An 18,352-nucleotide genomic window follows, 5' to 3' on the forward strand; every position below is an offset into this window, starting at 1 on the left:
ATTGAAACTTTTAATAATCTTTACACTATTTGTTAACCGTACCGCAAAACTTCTTATATAAATTGAGTAATTTGTGGAATCAAAGAATATGGAACTGTATACTCCTATAATATTGTGAATTTATTAAATTCAAATTTTTAAAGTTTATTATTTAAATATATAAAAAAAATTTTTTTACAAAGTATCACATCAAATATTATTTTAATATCAAATTCAGATTAAATTTTTTTAAAAAAAATTTAATTGAGAAAATCTACATAGAGTGACTTTTGTACTCGTGTGCCACACGCACACACACGTGTGTATCACTGTATGTGAGTGAGTATATACATGCAAGTCTTCGTCTGCTGCTTCTTCGTCGTCTTCTTCTTCTTCTTCTTCCACAACTGATGAAATCAGCAGAGAGGGAGTCTCTTCCATCAATCAGCCATCTGACTTAAACAGAGAGAGATAATACTGCTTGAGATCGAAGGTACGTACTTTCCAATTCCTTTCAATTTGCTTTCCCCCTTTCTCATCACGATTATTTCATTTCACTCATTTCCCCCTTCCCTTTTGAATCTTCTTCAGCTCGGTTGATCTATTAATCCAAGAAAGCTCTGTTCGAGAGTACCAATTAGTTAATAATATCTATCTTATTACTTAGTCGTTCAATTTGCTGTTCTGAATTCGATGATGATCTTGAACCAGTAGTTTCTTGGCACAATCTTCAATTCCATTTCCATTTCCATTTCGAATTCCTAACTGGCATTGAATCGAATTGCAGCAAGCCAGCAACTACTTCTTGCAATGCAATGGGGGGTTACAAAAAAGGGCAGAAATACATATGCAAGATATGCAGCAAAAGCTGTGCCAGTGGCAAGTCTTTGGGAGGCCACATGAGAGTTCACTTAGCCCTAATCTCATCTTCCAAATCTGCATCAAAACACAACCACCATCATCAGCCAAAGATCGCAAACGACAATCAAAACAGCTGCTGCAAACTCGAAGAATCATCCAAGAACCAATCCAACACCGCAGCAGATGAATCACTGATCGTAGAACAGAACAACAACAACAACAGCTATGAATTGAGGGAGAATCCCAAGAGATCTTCCCGACTTCCCGACTCCTCGGTAAATCCCCTTTCTTGTAAGCAATGCGGCAAAGAATTCTCCTCCCTGAAAGCCGTCTCCGGCCACATGAGGAGCCACTCCCATAATCCTCCGGTGGTTGGAAACAGCCATCTCCCGGGGAGCCACAAGTGCGCGAAATGTGATAAAGTGTTTGGGTCAGTAAGAGCTATGTTTGGCCACATGAAATGCCACTCGAAAAAGAGTTCGTCCTCACTGTCAACAATCATCAGCACAGCTGCTGACCATGACTTGCCGGAGTTCAACAATTTGTGCCACATTCGTCGTAAAAGATCAAGAATCAAGTATAAGACTAGCCCGAATCCTTGGCAAGACGACGAAGAAGATGTGGCTGAGAGCTTGATCATGCTTTCGAAAGGTGTGATGAGCTTCGGATCGAATCCAGATTCAAATGAGAACAAGAACTCTGCTGCTGCAGGGAGTGATGTCTGTTGTGTCGATGATTATCGAAGTTGTGACTGCTCCGAATGATCGATGGAGGTAAGGGCAGAAGAGCCTCTTCTGGTTTTGATAACAAGTGTTTGTTCTCTTCATTAGAATGATCTGTTGAAGGATCTAATGGGAACTAATTGATCAGGTTCAATGAGTTTTGTTTGCTTTTTTTGCCATACTTACAAATTCATCGCTGTAGAATGAATAAAATGTATGTTTCTTTGAATGTTAGTACATACGCTTTTGCATATATATATATATATATATAGAAGTGGTCTCGTAAGGGATGGCTTGGGGATCAACTCTGACTGACAGGTAATGATTCAAATCTCCAAACGCTTTTATATTATTTGTTATTTGCTTTGTCAGATTTAATTTGACCGAAGTTTACCTAGTGCACTTTTTCGAATAGTGAGATATCGAAATAAAAATATTGAACACTTAATGTAGAACTAGCAAAGATATACACAACTCAAAAACCTGATAGCCCGAAAATTTCGATAATGAACTGGACCGGTAATATATATTATAATTGTATTAACTAATAAATTAGTGACAAAAATAGAATTATGAGTTAAGGTTGTTATCTTACTTTCATCTCCCACAATAATAATAATAATAACAAAAAAGAGTTATTGAGGTATATGGCATGGAGAGAGTATTTTCTTTATATTATATGGAATATAATTTATATATTGTCTTATTGATCGGATTTATATTGTGCTAAATTTTGTATATGAACATAGTATATTGTCTTAAACTATTTAACAGTATATATATATACACAATATTCAGCTCACTGTGTGAGACTCAAAATAGGAAAACGGTTCTTAAAATCATTTGTGGGTGCGATTGGAGTTTTCAAAATCCCTAAATTGATGGTGGCTGCCGCCGGCCGGGGTCCGCCATTGCCGCGTGCTCTGTCGCCGGTCTTCTCAACCGCCGTCTCGCAATACGAGTCGCTGCTGCACCGCTGCGCCACCGCCGGAAAATCCCTGGCCACCACGGAGAAGCTTCACGGCCGCTCGATCACTTTCGGCCTCATCTCCAATTACATCCTTTCTCTACTGACCTCCGCCTACGCCCTCTGCGGCCATTTACCCTATGCCCGCAAACTGTTCGACGAATTGCCCAAGAAGACTGCGATTGCTTGCAAAAGCATGATAAGAATGTACGCCGAGAATGGGCGTCCCCGCGACGCCCTCCACCTGTTTGTCGAAACACGGGCGTGTTATTCCAACACGGCCGATGAGTATACTTACCCCTTCGTGCTCCGGGCGTGTCGGGACTTGGCTATGGTGGAAGTTGGAATGGTGATCCATGGATTGACGATTAAGAGTGGCTCTGCGTCGGCGACATTCGTCAGGAACTCGCTGCTCGCCATGTACATGAGCTGCGGCGACAGAGAAGGAGCTTCGAGAGTGTTTGCTGCAATGGAGACGAAGACCGCCGTGTCATGGAACACGATGATCAGTGGCTGCTTTAGGAACGGCAGTGCGAAGGAGGCTTTGATGGTTTTCGACGCCATGGTGGAGAGCGATGCCGATGCAATCGATTCTGTGACGGCACTGTCGGCTCTGCCGGCTTGCGGACATCTGAAAGACTTGCAGTCGGGACGACGCATTCATCGTTTGGTCGAAAGTAAAGGGATCACGAAAAGAATAGCCGTTCAGAATGCACTTATCGATATGTACGTCAAGTGCGGAGAAATGGATTCGGCGCGCGGCGTTTTCGATGGAATGGCGGAACGAGACGTCGTGACATGGACTAGTGTGATCAACGGCTACATTTCCGTAGGCGATACGAATGGTGCGTTGGAGATGTTCGGTTTAATGCAAGTCGAAGGCGTGACACCAAACGAGGTTACATTAGCTTCGCTTACGGCGATGTGTGCTGCTTCCCGCGATTTAAATCTCGGGAAATGCTTGCACGGATGGACCGTCCGTCGTGAGGTCGAATGCGACGTTAACGTCGAAACTGCGCTGATCGATATGTACGCGAAATGCGGCCGTATGAACCTTAGCTTGAGAGTGTTTAATACGACTTCGAAAAAGGACACAACGCCGTGGAGCGCAATTTTCTCCGGGTACATTCACAACAAGATGGCTGCCGAAGCGATTGATCTTTTTAAACTAATGCAGAGGGAAGGGACGAGACCGGACGAGGCGACATGGAAGAGCCTCCTGCCGGCGTACGCCGTCGAAGCTGATATGCGTCGAGCTATGAGCATCCACGGATACTTGCTGCGATCGGGATTCGTTGGCAAACCGGACATCATAACGACGTTAATGGATATATACGCGAAATGCGGATGCCTACGCTACGCGCATGACCTCTTCGACGCTCTCCCGGCAAAAAATCGGGACATCGTCGCGTGGAGCGTGATCATTGCCGGTTACGGGAAGCACGGGCAAGGCCAGCTCGTGCTGTCTCTCTTCGACAGGATGGTCGAGTCGGGCGTCGAGCCGAACGAGATAACGTTTACGTCGGTGCTGCATGCATGCGGGCACGCGGGATTGGTCAACGACGGGTTGAAGTTGTTCGAGTTCATGCAGCGAAAGTCACCGGAGATTCTTCGGATGGATCATTACACGTGCATTGTCGATCTTCTCGGCCGGGCTGGCCGGGTCGAGGAAGCGTATGCCGTGATTCGTTCGATGGGTTTCGAGCCCAGCCACGCCGTTTGGGGGGCGCTGCTGGGGGCGTGCGCCATACACGAAAATGTGGAGCTCGGGGAGGTGGCGGCTGGGTGGCTGTTCAAGCTGGAGCCGGAGAACACCGGGAATTATGTGCTGATGGGGAATATATACTCGGCGGCCGGAAGGTTTGGCGCGGCCGAGGAGATGAGGCGGATGATGGACGGCGTTGGACTAATTAAAGCTCCGGCGAATAGTGTCGCAGCTTAAGGTTGAAGAGACGATGGATCGGGATCAAGTAAAAGTTCTGGTGTGTTTTTTTACCCAAATTTCATATTTATGTTATTTGAATTTTGGGTTTTCAAATATATATATTTTTTTAAAAAAAAGTATTTCTAAGGTATATTATTTTAATATCAAAGAGTTATCAAACTCCATAAAAGAATACACCCGATTGTTGAAATTAAATATATTAAAGCTTTTAAAGTAAGTTCGTAAAGATTCACAAGAAAAAAATTGTGGGTGTATTTTGTTTCGGAGGTTTTGATTTTTGTATTGTACTTTGAATTGGTAAAAATTTTGAATGAATTTTTGAGATAATATATTGAGGGGGTGTTTGGCCAATAACTTTTTGTATTGAACACGTTTAACCAATTAAAAAGCTAATTTAGGGGTGTTTGACAAATAATTTTTTTTAAGAGTTTTTAGCGAACAATTTTTAGTTGTTTGACCAGTCAAAAAGTTAATTTAGGTGTCCGGTAAATTAGCTTTTTGGAATAGTTTTTTGGACCCAAAAAGCTAATTTCTGAAAAGCTAACTTACCCATCGTTTTGAAATAGTTTTTTCCGAAAAAAATTTTTATTCCTTATATGCCCTTAAAAATTTATTATGCATTTTACACAAATAAATATATTTTGATTATATTAGAATATTTTATTATAATATAGTTTTACTTTTATAAATTTAAAATGATTAATTTTTATATAAAAATTATTTTAATTGTAAAATATATAAATTTATTAAAATCAACATAAAATATAAAATATAAATATTAATAATTTATTTTTATATTAAAATTACATTATATAAATTTTATACTAAAAATAAATTAAATTTATTGAAAATTATAAATATAATGAACTAATCGATAACTAACATAATAAATATATACACGAAAAAATTATTATTTTATATTTTACATCATTTTCAATAGAAAAAACTATTTATATATTTTAATAAAAATATATTATTTTTTAAATCTAACTGTAATAAAAATAAATATTTTTATAACACTTTTACAATTTTCAATAACTAATAACAAATTTTTTTAAACATTCTAGACTCAAAAGAACATAATTGAATATATTATAAACAAAAATAAAATAGAAATGTCCTCAATTGTCATTTTTACGTATAAACAACTAATATCAAACTGTTATTTTACCAAACATTTTAATACAAACAGCTAATCGAATCAGCTAATATAACCAGCTAACAGTTATCAGCAATGTATTATTAATTTTTAATATGATATAAAAATAGAAAATATATATTTGATTTATATTTAAAACAAATCAAATTAATAAACAATAAAAATATTATAAAATTTGATAAAAAAATATACATCTTCAAGTAAATATGGGTGTGTTTCTTTCCAAAAAAAAACATTATATTTCTACTTTTCACAATAAAATATATAAATTTAATACATGTCAATGTTCCGATTTGTCTTCGAGTCTATTTGTAAAAGATATTTTTATATCTGTTGTTTTGGGTCGGGTTTCAGGTGTGATCAAGTCCAAATATAATCGAGTCCAACTCGGTATCGGGTCCAATCATATACATTCGGGTGAGGGTTGGATCCAACTATATATATTTGGGTCGAGTCTTGGAAATTTTATATTATAATATAAAAAAAAAAACGAAAAAATAGATACATATACATTCATGGTCAAAATTTATTATTATTATTATTATTAGTTTAACTATTTTTCCATGATTCGCTGAACGATGATCATAATATAAGCATCCCGAAATAAAGCAATCGCCAGTTTCTCTCTCTGCGCATTCCGACGGCCGATCCAGAGAGAGAAACCGTCGCATCATACGCACACCGGAGACGGCAGCGGAATTTGCCGTCACTCAGGGATTATTCATTCGCAATAATTTTGAATTCGATGTATTAGTGTTATCTCGATTAGTTTATTTAGTCATTCATTTATGCGAGCTGTAACTGGATTCCGTGGAACGATCTGAAACCCTAGATTTTGTAGTCCTTTTTTTTTTGTTTTATGTTTTTCCTTATTCTTTGGTTGCTGAAATTTTCCGAATCTAGCGAGGGAGAGATTAAGTTTTGTTGAATATCTGATGCGGCGGATCTGATGTTCAGGAGCGCGGTGTTGATTTTGGGAGAATTTTCAGGACGTGTGTAGGAAAAGTAATAAGGTTCGTGGAATTGCAAGAAAGTGAAAAGGGGATAGTGATTGGGGAGGATGATGCAGGTGCATTTCTCACCTAGCATGAGAAGTATAACGATATCAAGTGGCAGTGGAGGAAATGGAAATGGAGGCGCGGATTTGATGAAGATCAAGGTTGCTGCACGTCACATTTCGTATCGCACGCTCTTCCACTCCATTCTGATTCTTGCATTTCTGTTGCCATTTGTATTCATTCTCACCGCCCTTGTCACTCTAGAAGGCGTCAACAAGTGTTCCTCAATAGGTAATTTTACTGTCTTTCTTACCTCCTTTTGCCACTGTTGTTGTTGTTGTTCAATTTTGTTCACTTAGATGTTGATTTTATGTGTGGCCTCTGCACGTGTTTATGTGCATGAATGTATAAATTCTGTTATGGAAGTCTATTTGTTCCTGATTCATCAAGTTAGGTTGGTTGGTGTTGGATCTTATTTCGCAACTGAACTGAAATGAACTTCCGTGAGAAAAGACTTAAAAAAAACTTGTGCCCCTGAGGCTTAGCACGGGCCAGGGCCGAGGGATTGGGTCTTTAGGGCTTTTGTAAGGTCGTCAACCTGCTTTGTACAGAACCGACGGGGAACTACCAAGCCAAATCGAGCTATTTGTCGAAGTGGTATACTATTAACTTTTATACGAGATGTAACCCCTATGCCACATAATGGCTGTAGACCCCCGAAAAAAAGACGTGTGTAAGGTAGTTCGGTGTAAGGTACGTCGTCCGGTAATGGCCCTTGATAACGAAAAATAGAACTGACCATTAGGAGTAGATTTTGACATGAATAGGTGTGAGCTTGATCTAGTGTTTTAGTCATAGTGAGTAACCCGTCGAGAAGAGGAGCAAGTAGGGTAGTGCCCTCTCATTCGAGTTACATCCATGCAAATAAATGTAATGCTTTGGGTTGTTTTCATAGAACTTTTTGATGTAAATCTTTGTAAGTGATCAGGATTAGGAATTTGGACTTGGTTTTCTGTAATAGAATCTTTCATTCAAAATTTTCTTGTCTCAATGTTTTGTCAATTTGTCAATTCACATAATTACCCTCTTGTGTGGCAATTTTGCTGTTAACAAGCTGAACTGTTGTGCATTTATCTGTTCTGCCCTCACTTTACAACTCCAAATCTAGACTTTTTCAAGCATATGTGCATGGGAATTTGCCCCTCAGGGAATGAAGAATAAACGCTGATTAATGTGATTATTCCAAGTTTATAAATGTTTACCTAGCTAATTATACACTGTTCTTCATCCAAGCTATTTTTGCTGCTGTGAACAGTAAGACAATTTGCTCCTTCTCAGTTCCTTTCGCTAGTTCCTGCATTTTCATGCTAGCATTGCTATTATATCAAAGCTACATTGCTTAAGATGCGGTGAAAATCTAATGAAGATAATTGACTGGATAATTAAATTTAGTTGTAGCAACTAGCAAAGCAGTTCTATTAACTGCTGTGAATTCCAGCCAAATTGAGTTGCATGATAACAATTGGATGAAAATGCTCTAGGTCATTTACTGAAGCATTTCCCCACTTCTTTACAGATTGCTTAGGAAGAAGGCTTGGGCCAAAATTTCTTGGTAGAACAAGTGATTCTGGAGTAAGTTATTAGATCTAAAATTCCTGCGTCAGATTACGTTCTTAATATTCTGTTGAGGTCATTTCTTCTTCTGAGAATGCCTTAACATGCTAAATTTTTGCCCAATGACAGAGGCTGGTGAAGGACTTTGTTAAGATCATGAATCAAGTGAACTCAGAGAGAGTCCCCGATGGTCTAAAGCTCCCAGAATCTTTTAATCAGCTTGTTGCTGAAATGAAAAATAACAAATACAGTGCCAAGGAGTTTGCTTTAATTTTGAAAGGAATGGTATGTGTTTGTGTTCCCTGGCTTTTTCTATCTCCATACATAATTTATTTCTATATTGGTACACCTGTTTTTGTGTGCTTTTTTACCCCCTCCTGACAAGTATACGGCTTGCTTGTGAGCAGTATTACTCATTCCTAAACTTATTCAAATAATAAATTGCAAAAGTATCTTAAGCTTGGCTAAACTTCATAATCTTTTCTTAGCAAAATCTTACTCACCATTGTGTACTATTTCCTTTTTCTTTTAATAAGCTTTTTGATTTTATGCAGCAACTGCATATATTGATTTAAATCAACTGATTAAAATGAGATCATAGTATTTTCTTGTTTTTTTTTTTTTCTTTTTTCCAACTTTCTGGCCTAATTCATGATGATATGCATGTGAAAGACTTTAATGGCATTTGATGTTGCAAGGAAAGAAATACATATGTTTATTTTATTATTATTATTTTTTCTCACATGCCATTTCATGAGACGAACAACAAAATTTTTAATGGGTGATATTTTAGGTTTTCCTTTGCAAATTTTGATGCTGCCAATGGATGTGTGCATGGAAAGTTTATTATCTGACCTCTGGCAGGCTATGTTTCTTGAATGCTTTTATATTGAAGATTCTTCTTTTGAGAAGTATTCGTCCGCATATTTAAATCTTAATTAAAATGTTTCTTTCTAAAATTCTACATTTATCACTCATCAGATGCCCTATATTGATCTTTTTCATTCTTGCAATTCTTTAAAGTGAGTTATATCCCCCCTTTAATTATCCCACAGAAAACTTAATATTTTCCTGTAACAGATGGAGAATTCCGAGAGGGAAATCAGGGAATCAAAGTTCTCTGAGTTGATGAATAAGCATTTTGCAGCTAGTTCCATCCCTAAAAGCATTCACTGCCTTTCATTGAGGTTGACTGATGAATATTCTTCGAATGCTCATGCGCGGAAGCAGTTACCTTCCCCGGAGTTACTTCATTTGCTCTCAGATAACTCCTACCATCACTTTGTAGTTTCAACTGACAACATTCTTGCTGCTTCGGTTGTTGTCTCATCTGTAGTGCAGTCATCTGTATCCCCTGAAAAGATTGTTTTCCATGTCATTACTGACAAGAAAACTTATGCCGGTATGCATGCTTGGTTTGCTCTAAATCCTCCACATCCTGCTATAGTTGAGGTTAAAGGTGTGCATCAATTTGATTGGTTAACAAGAGAGAATGTCCCAGTTCTTGAAGCTGTTGAGAGCCACAACGAAATCAGGAATTACTACCATGGAAATCATATTGCTGGGGCTAATCTTACTGATACAACACCGCGAACCTTTGCCTCCAAATTACAGGCCAGGAGTCCCAAATATATCTCCTTGCTGAACCATCTCCGCATATATCTTCCAGAGGTAATCACTTACTATTGAAAATGCTCATCTGACTTTCTATACAAATTTATGTTACTGCTAGATGGTCATAATTCATTTGTCATTGTTGCAAGCCCACATTATGCATACGGTGCTAGGTTTTTCATTTTTAACCCTTGTCGGACCTTAACTAGAAAAGCCCCAATACTAGGATGTACTAAATTGATAGGAATTTTCTTCCCTTGTTGCCCTTGATACAATCCTTGATGTGATGCCTAGGCATTTAGATCGAACCAATGTGTTTCACCATGCTCAATAGTTAACAGTCAGTTTTTCTGCTGATATATATATATATATATATTTATCAAATAATTTGAATTTTATGAGTTAGAGAAAGCATTGGATTGATCTGTGCTTTAGTGTATAGTTGCTTGCCAAATAGTTTTATTAATTATAGCTGGCATGGAATTTATTTAATTATGCTCAATGTTGAGAATAATATTGTCATTCTTTGCAGCTATTCCCAAACCTTGACAAAGTGGTTTTCTTAGACGATGATGTAGTGATTCAGCGAGATCTGTCTCCTCTATGGGACATTGATCTTAATGGAAAAGTTAATGGAGCTGTTGAAACTTGTAAGGGTGAAGACAAGTGGGTTATGTCTAAGCGATTTAGGAACTATTTCAATTTCTCGCACCCACTTATTGCAAACAACTTGAATCCCGATCAATGTGCGTGGGCGTATGGCATGAATATTTTTGATTTACAAGCTTGGAGAAAGACAAATATCACAGATACTTATCACTCTTGGCTTAAGGAGGTACGGTAAATTGTTGTTCTCTAATATCATGTCTAATATAAACGTGCTCTCTTATTCAAATATCATAGGGTTATATTTTGGCAGTCTTCTAAGAGTTTCCTGACAACATGACCCTATGCAATTGAAGCATTAGCTAATAGCTAGTTTGTTCATTTGATAAATTTTTTCTTATTCAAATATCATTTATATTTGGCACTCTCAACATGATTTGGTAGTTTTCAGTATTATAACTACTCTTACCATGGGTTAGTCATTTTGTTGCAGAATCTAAAGTCAAATCTCACATTATGGAAACTCGGAACTCTTCCTCCGGCCTTGATTGCATTTAAGGGTCATGTTCATACAATTGAACCCTCGTGGCACATGCTCGGGTTGGGCTATCAGAGTAATACCAACATTGAGCATGTGAAAAGGGCTGCCGTAATTCACTACAACGGCCAATCAAAACCTTGGCTGGAGATTGGATTTGAACATCTCCGGCCATTCTGGACCAAGTACGTTAACTACTCTAATGATTTCGTAAGGAATTGCCACATCTTGGAGTAGAAATAAACCAACAAGGCACTATCCGGAGAAACTATGGGACAAAAGATGAAAACATTTCGATTCCGTCCTTACAGGCTGTATTACTTTTGTCAGTATTTCGTGAAGAAACAGGGAATTTAAAGAGCATACCATATCAAAGAAAACACCCTCGATGGCAAGGTATAAGTGTCCCATTTTCGAAGAAAGAGGATTCAAACAGACAGGCTTGGGCAATTGGTATTTTGAGATTCATTCTTTCAGTTCATTTGTTGATTATTTTCTGACCTCACAGGTTGAGCGTGCTTCTCGACTCTACCTTGGTGCTCCTAAGAGTAACATCATCGTGTACTAAAACTCGGGAATGCTTGTTTTAGTACATGAAAGAAAATATCCCGGAAAACAGTTAAAGGTCTTTAAGCCACATTGGCTGTGGAGATTAAATTCTTTTACTTACCATTTTCTTCTATTGAGACTTTGGTGCTTTTATCCCTCCCTCATTTTTGGTTTTGTGTTGCCAATTGGCATTCTTCTTCTAAATTGAGTTATGGAGCAGTTCACATTCACATTCACATTCACATACATATATGCATTCCTTTCCTGATGGTATAACATTTACAGCTTATGCAGAGGTCGGTCTATCATTCATTCATGTGTGTATGCATGTATATACCATATACTGATACATATTACATTCATGGGATATATGTTTTAGGTTAAATAATTATTTTTAAATTGTGAATTTGCCTTCTTTTTTCGCAAAAGGTAGATTTTAAATAAAAACATTTTTATATAATAATCTGATTTTAAACATTGTTTTTGATATGATATTTTTAATAAAGAAAATTATAAAATTTGCAAACAAAGGGTGTGTTTGTTTAGTTTTTAAATTTGAGAGATAAAAAAAATTGATAATATAAAAATAATATTTTCAATTTAATTTTTTGTTTCTGGTGAAATAATAATATATATTGTGCTGATTATGAATTATATTAAATGTCAATGGAATATTATTAGGCAAACAAACTCAGATACTTGCGTTTAATTATTTAATTATTTATTTTCTTACTATGTAATTTCTATGATTTCATATAAAAAAATATATATTATTTTATTTAAAAAAAATATTATTGCGTTCAACAGTTGTTATTGAAATTCATAATGCTAACATATACCATTTGTAGGAAAAATTCAATTCATTGCATCGATCCCCTATTATAACATGTATTTTACTACTCCTCAGCTTAGGTATTTAGTGAAAATAATTATTATTTAATAAAAATAATTTTAAATTAAAATAAAAATAACTAATTAGTGTAATTAAAATTGAAAAAAATTAATTTTAAAATTTTAAAATTAAAATTAAAATGTATAATATTTTTTCGGAAAAAAAAAATGATAATAAATGAGATAGATAGAAATAAAAAGGTGACACCGTAAGCGGAGCTGAGGGAGTATCTAGAAAGAAATGGTTTAAGGTGGTTCATCATCTTTGCTGCTGCTTTTTTAGGGTAAACGATTCCTCTGCTCCATTATAGGCTTAATGATGCGATAAGCCTAAAATATATACATGAAATAATTTGTTCCCTTTGAAAATACTACTTACTATATCTTAATTTAATAACTGCCACTGCGACTGATATGTTTTGATTCCATCTCATTTCTTTATTTTAATAACGAATCTGATCCACAGTCCGTCCATAGCTCTAATTATGTATGTATATTCCAGAGGCTAAATAATTTGCCATTTGGCTAATCTCAGCAATTTACAAATCTCGAAGAAGCTACAATCGACTTAGTAAGCGGTGGCTAATAATATGTTTGTTTGGACGATTGTCCAAAATTTTCACTATTCATCATTTTTTTTTAAAAAAAAAAAAATCAAATCAAACACTTAATTTTTATTTTATATTATACTAAAAATAAATTTTACATTTAAAACATCACATCACTATTTATTTATATTACGATCATACAACTATTTTAATTCAAAATTTTTACTAATCAAATATCAACTCAAAATCCAGACCCAAACAAAAGTGGCTTTCAATGGATATTTCCCCGTAGAAGTTTGGCAGACCAAACCAAAAGTTTATCGACTATAATAATTATAATAATAATCACTGAGCTTTTGGTTTCCCAATTTTCAATTGCTGGGCCTAAATAAAGTAATTACTTGAGCATTTGGTTTATATTGATTGTGCACTTCCTCCCTTTTACATCCACTTGGGCTCTCTTTTGGTGCTTCTTATTGAAACAACATACAACCACTTCAAAAAGAAGAAGCAGAAGAAACTCCAGATCAGGTAATTTTGGTACCTTTCAATCACACACAGTAGGTGAAAAGGGAAGATTGGAAATCATTTTGATAATCATTATTATATTATTGTCTGTTCTTGATTCCATTTGTGGGGTTTGACTTTTTATTATTAGTTGATTGATTGAGAGATAGAGAGAGAAATATCATCTCTCAATCCATCAATCTATGCACACACACACACACGTGTATGTGTGTGTAGTTAATCAATGGCTAAGAGCCACTCTGAGAAGAATTATTATTCTGGGCTGGGCAGGGCAGGGCAGAAGAAGAAGAGCTGGTGAGATTCCTGCATCACACTTTTCTTTAATTGGCTTCTCTTTCAGTATCCCTTTGTGCCATAGTGGAGTTACAGTAGATCATCATCTGTATCTATATCTATATCTATACACACACATATATATATATACATATCCAACCCCCCCTCCCCCACCCACCCCATCTTTCAGATTCCTTGCTACAGGGCTTCCATAGGATTGGATTGGGAAGCCTTTATTTGTTGTGTTTTCTAGCAGTGCCTCACTTCCCAATATGCATAAAATTCTCTCCAATCCATTTAATACTAATAATAAAATAAATTGTATTGTACATCAGATGCTCCAGATAACCCTAATCATAATCTGCTGTATTTATTCCTTTGGATGTTTGTGGGCATCTCATCTCAGCCAACTTGTGCTCCATTAATTCTAAAACCATATATACTTTCAGATGCACAGAAAAAAGAAGGGCTGGCTCTCTGATTGAATCCTAACATCTAAAGACAACTTAGTGTGGAGGAATTCTTGGTCTGAACGAGTGTAAGAAAAGGGCAGTCGTTTTCGAGTTTTTTGAAGATGTTGGGAGGGCAAGATCAGCTGGAAATCAAGTTTAGATTGACCGATGGATCCGATATCGGCCCAAGAAACTTCCCTGCTGCTACTAGTGTGGCTACCTTGAAGGAGAATATCATAGCTCAGTGGCCTAAAGGTTCTTTGAATCTTCATAGTTTGGTTATTCTTACTCTAAAGCTTTTATTTCAGATAAGTGATCACTTTTTGTGATTTAAGTAAATGTAATTTGTACTAATTGTGTTATCTGATATTAGAGCCTAGGCTGTCCTAGAGGTTTCCTGAAAATAAAATCTCGGTTTCGCGCTAGGTTCTTCTTTGTCTGTGACTTTATGTTCATGTTTTCGATTGCCTATGTTGCTAAATGCTAAACAGAGTTTTCGCCTATTCTTAAGCAGAGAAAGAAAATGGTCCGCGAACAGTTAAGGACATCAAGTTAATCAGTGCAGGAAGAATACTAGAGAACAATAGGACTGTCGGGGAATGTAGGAGCCCGTTAGGTGATGTTCCGGGAGTTACAACTATGCATGTTGTTGTTCAACCACCTACGGAAAAGGGTAAGGTTTAACCTGTTTATCTATCTATTCACAGAAGACTGATATGTAAAGTTTTGAGAAAAAATTAATTTTCATCCCATAAAATGACATTCCTTACTATTTTGCACGTGACGTGACATTCACTGTGACTGTCGCGTGCAGCTATAGAATTGTTAAGAGTGATGGCGAATGAGATATTAAACTATTTCAATAATCTATATAGGGTTCAATTAAAAAGGACCAAAATAATCAAAGGATTCACTTAGGAGACCAAAACTATAGATTCAGATCTCTAAGATATCAATGTCGTGTTTGTCTAACTAGTGAGTGTCTGGTTATATCTGTGTTCACTGCCTTAGCTCTTTTTTTCCACTTATTTTTCTTCTCATTGAAGTGTACTGATCATTACTTAACAGAAATAAAATTGGCAAGTGATCCTAAGCAGAACAAATGCTTATGTACCATACTATAAGAGACACGAGACATATACTAGTTCCAGGTTAGCAGTTCCTATTGATGGTTGTTTGTTTAGATTTGCTCGTGTTAAACTAACTTATTCCCCACTCCTATCTTTTCAGATTTTCTGCACAGTTTCTGGGGAGAGTTAAAGTCAGACTAGTTATGTTCAGACAAAGCAATTGGAAACATGCTGAGGCTTGATCAAACATAATATGAAGCTTAGGCAAGGCAAGAGAACAAGCATGTAATAATATTCATGAAATATCTCAGAGAATAATCGATTACATGCTTGAAAGATGCCAAACTACAGAGTTCATTTAAAACAGTGTGTTGATGCTAGACATTTCTATTTATTGAAAGTCTGTTATACATAGTGGTTGATCGATTATATATCAAGATTCGTTTGCTTCAGCCATCATCTATAATTCTATATAAGCTTCATTATTTCCAATATATATTTTTTTAATCTCATCAACTAAGCTTAATTTGAGCCCTTGAAGATTGAATCAGATTTATTGGTATTATAAATGTTTAAAAGACGTTTTAAATATGAACATCACATACAGTATCGGGCAATATAACAGCATTTCTTGGATGGTAAAATTTGAAGCACATAAAGCTGTGATATGTTTTGAATTTGATTACCTTTTGGGTAGACTTTGCAGCATTAAAGCCCTCGTTTTGCCATCAGGTTTCAGGCCAATCTCCCGCATTCTCGTGTACAGTTTTCTCGCCAAATCCGTCTTTCTCCTCAAGCACAAGCCCTGAATAGCAGCATTATATACTGATCCATTGGGTGCCACCTGCGAAATATCTCGAATGAATTAATCACAGATCTAACAAAGCAACTGAAAAGAATCTCAAGACTCACGTTAAGAATTTCCTCCATTTCATTCCAAAGGGATCCCCAAATACAACCTCGTATTAATGACATCTGAGTAAATATGTCAGGCAACTTATTCTTCAGAACCATGTGATCATAAACTTGCAACGCAATCTTGGGCTTCCTTGCAGACTCACAAGCTGCAATAACAAGATTATACGATGTAATAGAAACATGAAACCCAGAAGCTTCCATCTCCCACAGTAGTTGCATAGCACGGTCCCATAATCCAAGCTTCTTGCAAGACATCAAGCAAGTGTTGTATATATGCAGATTCAAGATGGAGCCATGCTCTTTTCTGATGTGCTCAAAGAGAAGAAGAGCTTCATCGTGTTGATTTGCCCTGTTCAATGCACCAAGGAGTGCATTCCAGGTGTATGCATCGGGAGTGTGCCCTAATGCCTTTACAAGACCATAGACATTAAATGCAAGCTCAACCTGAGATGCTTTTCCAAGAGAATTGATCAAAGCATTACAAGCTGTTAGACTGGGCTTCATATTGCTATATAAGAAACTCTGCAGGATGTTGAGTGCTATATCCCACTTACCCTCCCTTGTACAAGCTCCAATAATTGCTTCCATAGCATCATCACTGGGAGTTAACCCATTTTGAATCATCTCATGATATGCATCCAGAGCCAGTTCATTCTGACCACATCGAACAAACGTGCAAACTAAAATTCGGTATGTGACCAGGGTGCCCACATGGCCACTTTTTTGCAAGCCCCTCCACATTCTCTCTGCCTGAACCCAATTGTTTTCTTTACTAAATATAGCTATCATTGTGCTGTAAACAAGTGTATCCAAACAAGCCTCAGTTTTATTGTCCTTTTTGGCTTCCTCAAATATACTCAACGCCTTATCACTACCCCAAGCATTGGCAACTGCTTTTAAAATCAAGCTGTAAGTGTGGCCAGTGATGATCTCCCTTGACTTTACAAGCTGAAATATTTCCATAGCAACATCTAGTTTTCCACTCCTCAAGAGAGAGGAAATAAGTGAATTACAAGCATGTGAATTAGGGAGCAGACCGGAAGACACCATTGACCTATGCAATGCTAATGCACTTCTCACTTTATTTGTTCGACTGAGCTTCAAAATCCTCTTTGATAATATCTCCTCATTCCTCTCCTCCAAGTAATACATCTCATTCTCAGCCTCATCATTGATTTTCGCAGGATTCCTTGAATCACTCTCGGCATGATTTTGATCTTCCAATTCTTGATCAGGCAAACTACTCCATGGCGGCAATATCTGCTGTGGGTAATTCTCACTGACTCTTTCCCCTTCACAAAACAAATCAAACCCTAGACTCGCAACCGCATTAGGTTTTAGAAACGAATTATCAATTTCTACGGACTTGCACATTAAAAATGTTTCTTGAATCCTCTGTTCACCAGATCCTGGCCGTGTGTCGCACCTTGACCTCTCAGCTAAAGCAACCACTCTACCGACATGAATTTTGGAAAAATGCGGCTTAAATCTCAGGTTCCAGCAATAAGAAACAGAAGAACAACCAATACATTGAAAATGAATTCCAAAATCACGCCTTATTGAACAGTGATGCGAGGAGGCTTGACGGTTACTCAAGTACGTGGAAGCAGAACATGCTGGAGGATTTCTCAGAACCTCCACCATTATCATATCCAACACAAAAGCGGAAAATACAAGAGTCCAGATACTCAGTCCTCTTTACTGAAGCAAGCAACGCTCAATAATCCAATTCCTAGAAACAACTCTTCAGAAGATCAAAATAAAGAACTGTACCTCAAGTAAGCTGCAGACAAATTCCATATCCAAGCAACTCGGCGAAGAAATCAGGCCAAGAGAACATAATCCGCTTCCTTTTCGGGAGAAGGAACCATGAGAGCAAACCAACTGAAACCGTGGTGGGAAAAATGAACACACACAACAAATATCTCACAGGAGAAGATAAAATTATAACAACTATAAAAACTAACGACGTCGTTTTAGTTTAACCCGAAACACCAGGTCCTTGAATATTAGGGTGTGTTTGTTTGGGGGTTTGGATTTTGGATTGGGATTTGAATATAAAAAATTTTGAATTTGAATAGTTGTATGATGTGATATAAATAGGTATTGATGTGATGTTT

At 36.9% G+C, this 18,352-nt stretch overlaps 5 protein-coding genes across 10 annotated transcripts; 4 read left to right on the top strand and 1 right to left on the bottom strand.

Moving 5' to 3' along the window:
• Positions 1–205: 205 nt before the first annotated feature.
• On the top strand, positions 206–1,830 carry LOC127258291 (zinc finger protein ZAT3-like). The gene is made up of 2 exons (XM_051285086.1): positions 206–472; positions 767–1,830. Exon 2 carries the CDS (start codon positions 795–797, stop codon positions 1,602–1,604), a length of 810 nt encoding a protein of 269 aa, XP_051141043.1. The 5' UTR covers positions 206–472; positions 767–794; the 3' UTR covers positions 1,605–1,830.
• A 520-nt stretch (positions 1,831–2,350) lies between these two features.
• On the top strand, positions 2,351–4,808 carry LOC127257832 (pentatricopeptide repeat-containing protein At5g39350). The gene has a single exon (XM_051284317.1). It carries the CDS (start codon positions 2,444–2,446, stop codon positions 4,469–4,471), a length of 2,028 nt encoding a protein of 675 aa, XP_051140274.1. The 5' UTR covers positions 2,351–2,443; the 3' UTR covers positions 4,472–4,808.
• Positions 4,809–6,200: 1,392 nt separating this feature from the next.
• LOC127257950 (probable galacturonosyltransferase 14) lies at positions 6,201–11,951 on the top strand. 3 transcript variants are annotated; one of them, XR_007840192.1, is made up of 7 exons: positions 6,201–6,922; positions 8,208–8,263; positions 8,375–8,530; positions 9,326–9,916; positions 10,392–10,694; positions 10,959–11,399; positions 11,512–11,951. XR_007840192.1 is itself a non-coding variant. In XM_051284543.1 (6 exons), exons 1-6 carry the CDS (start codon positions 6,694–6,696, stop codon positions 11,238–11,240), a joined length of 1,617 nt encoding a protein of 538 aa, XP_051140500.1. In that variant the 5' UTR covers positions 6,201–6,693; the 3' UTR covers positions 11,241–11,951. The 3 variants fall into 3 exon arrangements, 2 of the variants coding, with proteins under 2 accessions (XP_051140500.1, XP_051140501.1); XM_051284543.1 differs by having other exon boundaries at positions 10,959–11,951; XM_051284544.1 differs by lacking the exon at positions 8,208–8,263 and having other exon boundaries at positions 6,802–6,922; positions 10,959–11,951.
• Positions 7,834–18,163, bottom strand: LOC127257949 (pentatricopeptide repeat-containing protein At3g29290). The gene is made up of 3 exons (XM_051284542.1): positions 16,227–18,163; positions 16,001–16,158; positions 7,834–7,985 (listed from the first exon to the last, which is right to left on the bottom strand). Exons 1-3 carry the CDS (start codon positions 17,880–17,882, stop codon positions 7,979–7,981), a joined length of 1,821 nt encoding a protein of 606 aa, XP_051140499.1. The 5' UTR covers positions 17,883–18,163; the 3' UTR covers positions 7,834–7,978.
• LOC127257952 (membrane-anchored ubiquitin-fold protein 2) lies at positions 13,371–15,377 on the top strand. 4 transcript variants are annotated; one of them, XM_051284545.1, is made up of 4 exons: positions 13,371–13,522; positions 14,242–14,499; positions 14,756–14,917; positions 15,313–15,377. In XM_051284545.1, the coding sequence occupies exons 2-4, from the start codon at positions 14,367–14,369 to the stop codon at positions 15,366–15,368; spliced, it is 351 nt and encodes a 116-aa protein (XP_051140502.1). In that variant the 5' UTR covers positions 13,371–13,522; positions 14,242–14,366; the 3' UTR covers positions 15,369–15,377. The 4 variants fall into 4 exon arrangements, with proteins under 4 accessions (XP_051140502.1, XP_051140504.1, XP_051140506.1 ...); XM_051284547.1 differs by lacking the exon at positions 13,371–13,522 and adding an exon at positions 13,569–13,813; XM_051284549.1 differs by lacking the exon at positions 13,371–13,522 and adding an exon at positions 13,609–13,813 and having other exon boundaries at positions 14,759–14,917.
• Positions 18,164–18,352: the final 189 nt, after the last annotated feature.

This window comes from Andrographis paniculata, unplaced genomic scaffold, assembly GCF_009805555.1.
Source record: "Andrographis paniculata isolate CXL003 unplaced genomic scaffold, ASM980555v1 Contig59END, whole genome shotgun sequence".
NCBI classification, from domain to species: domain Eukaryota; kingdom Viridiplantae; phylum Streptophyta; class Magnoliopsida; order Lamiales; family Acanthaceae; genus Andrographis; species Andrographis paniculata.

Excerpts from the sequence above, each read along its gene's own strand:
- LOC127257952 (XM_051284545.1), top strand. The coding sequence starts at position 14,367 with ATGTTGGGAGGGCAAGATCAGCTGGAAATCAAGTTTAGATTGACCGAT. Across the intron at positions 14,500-14,755 it reads CATAGCTCAGTGGCCTAAAG|CAGAGAAAGAAAATGGTCCG; the intron begins GTTCTTTGAATC and ends CCTATTCTTAAG. Across the intron at positions 14,918-15,312 it reads TCAACCACCTACGGAAAAGG|AAATAAAATTGGCAAGTGAT; the intron begins GTAAGGTTTAAC and ends ATTACTTAACAG.
- LOC127258291 (XM_051285086.1), top strand. The coding sequence starts at position 795 with ATGGGGGGTTACAAAAAAGGGCAGAAATACATATGCAAGATATGCAGC.
- LOC127257832 (XM_051284317.1), top strand. The coding sequence starts at position 2,444 with ATGGTGGCTGCCGCCGGCCGGGGTCCGCCATTGCCGCGTGCTCTGTCG.
- LOC127257950 (XM_051284543.1), top strand. The coding sequence starts at position 6,694 with ATGATGCAGGTGCATTTCTCACCTAGCATGAGAAGTATAACGATATCA. Across the intron at positions 8,531-9,325 it reads CTTTAATTTTGAAAGGAATG|ATGGAGAATTCCGAGAGGGA; the intron begins GTATGTGTTTGT and ends TTCCTGTAACAG. Across the intron at positions 10,695-10,958 it reads ATCACTCTTGGCTTAAGGAG|AATCTAAAGTCAAATCTCAC; the intron begins GTACGGTAAATT and ends ATTTTGTTGCAG.
- LOC127257949 (XM_051284542.1), bottom strand. The coding sequence starts at position 17,882 with ATGATAATGGTGGAGGTTCTGAGAAATCCTCCAGCATGTTCTGCTTCC. Across the intron at positions 16,159-16,226 it reads AAATGGAGGAAATTCTTAAC|GTGGCACCCAATGGATCAGT; the intron begins GTGAGTCTTGAG and ends GATATTTCGCAG.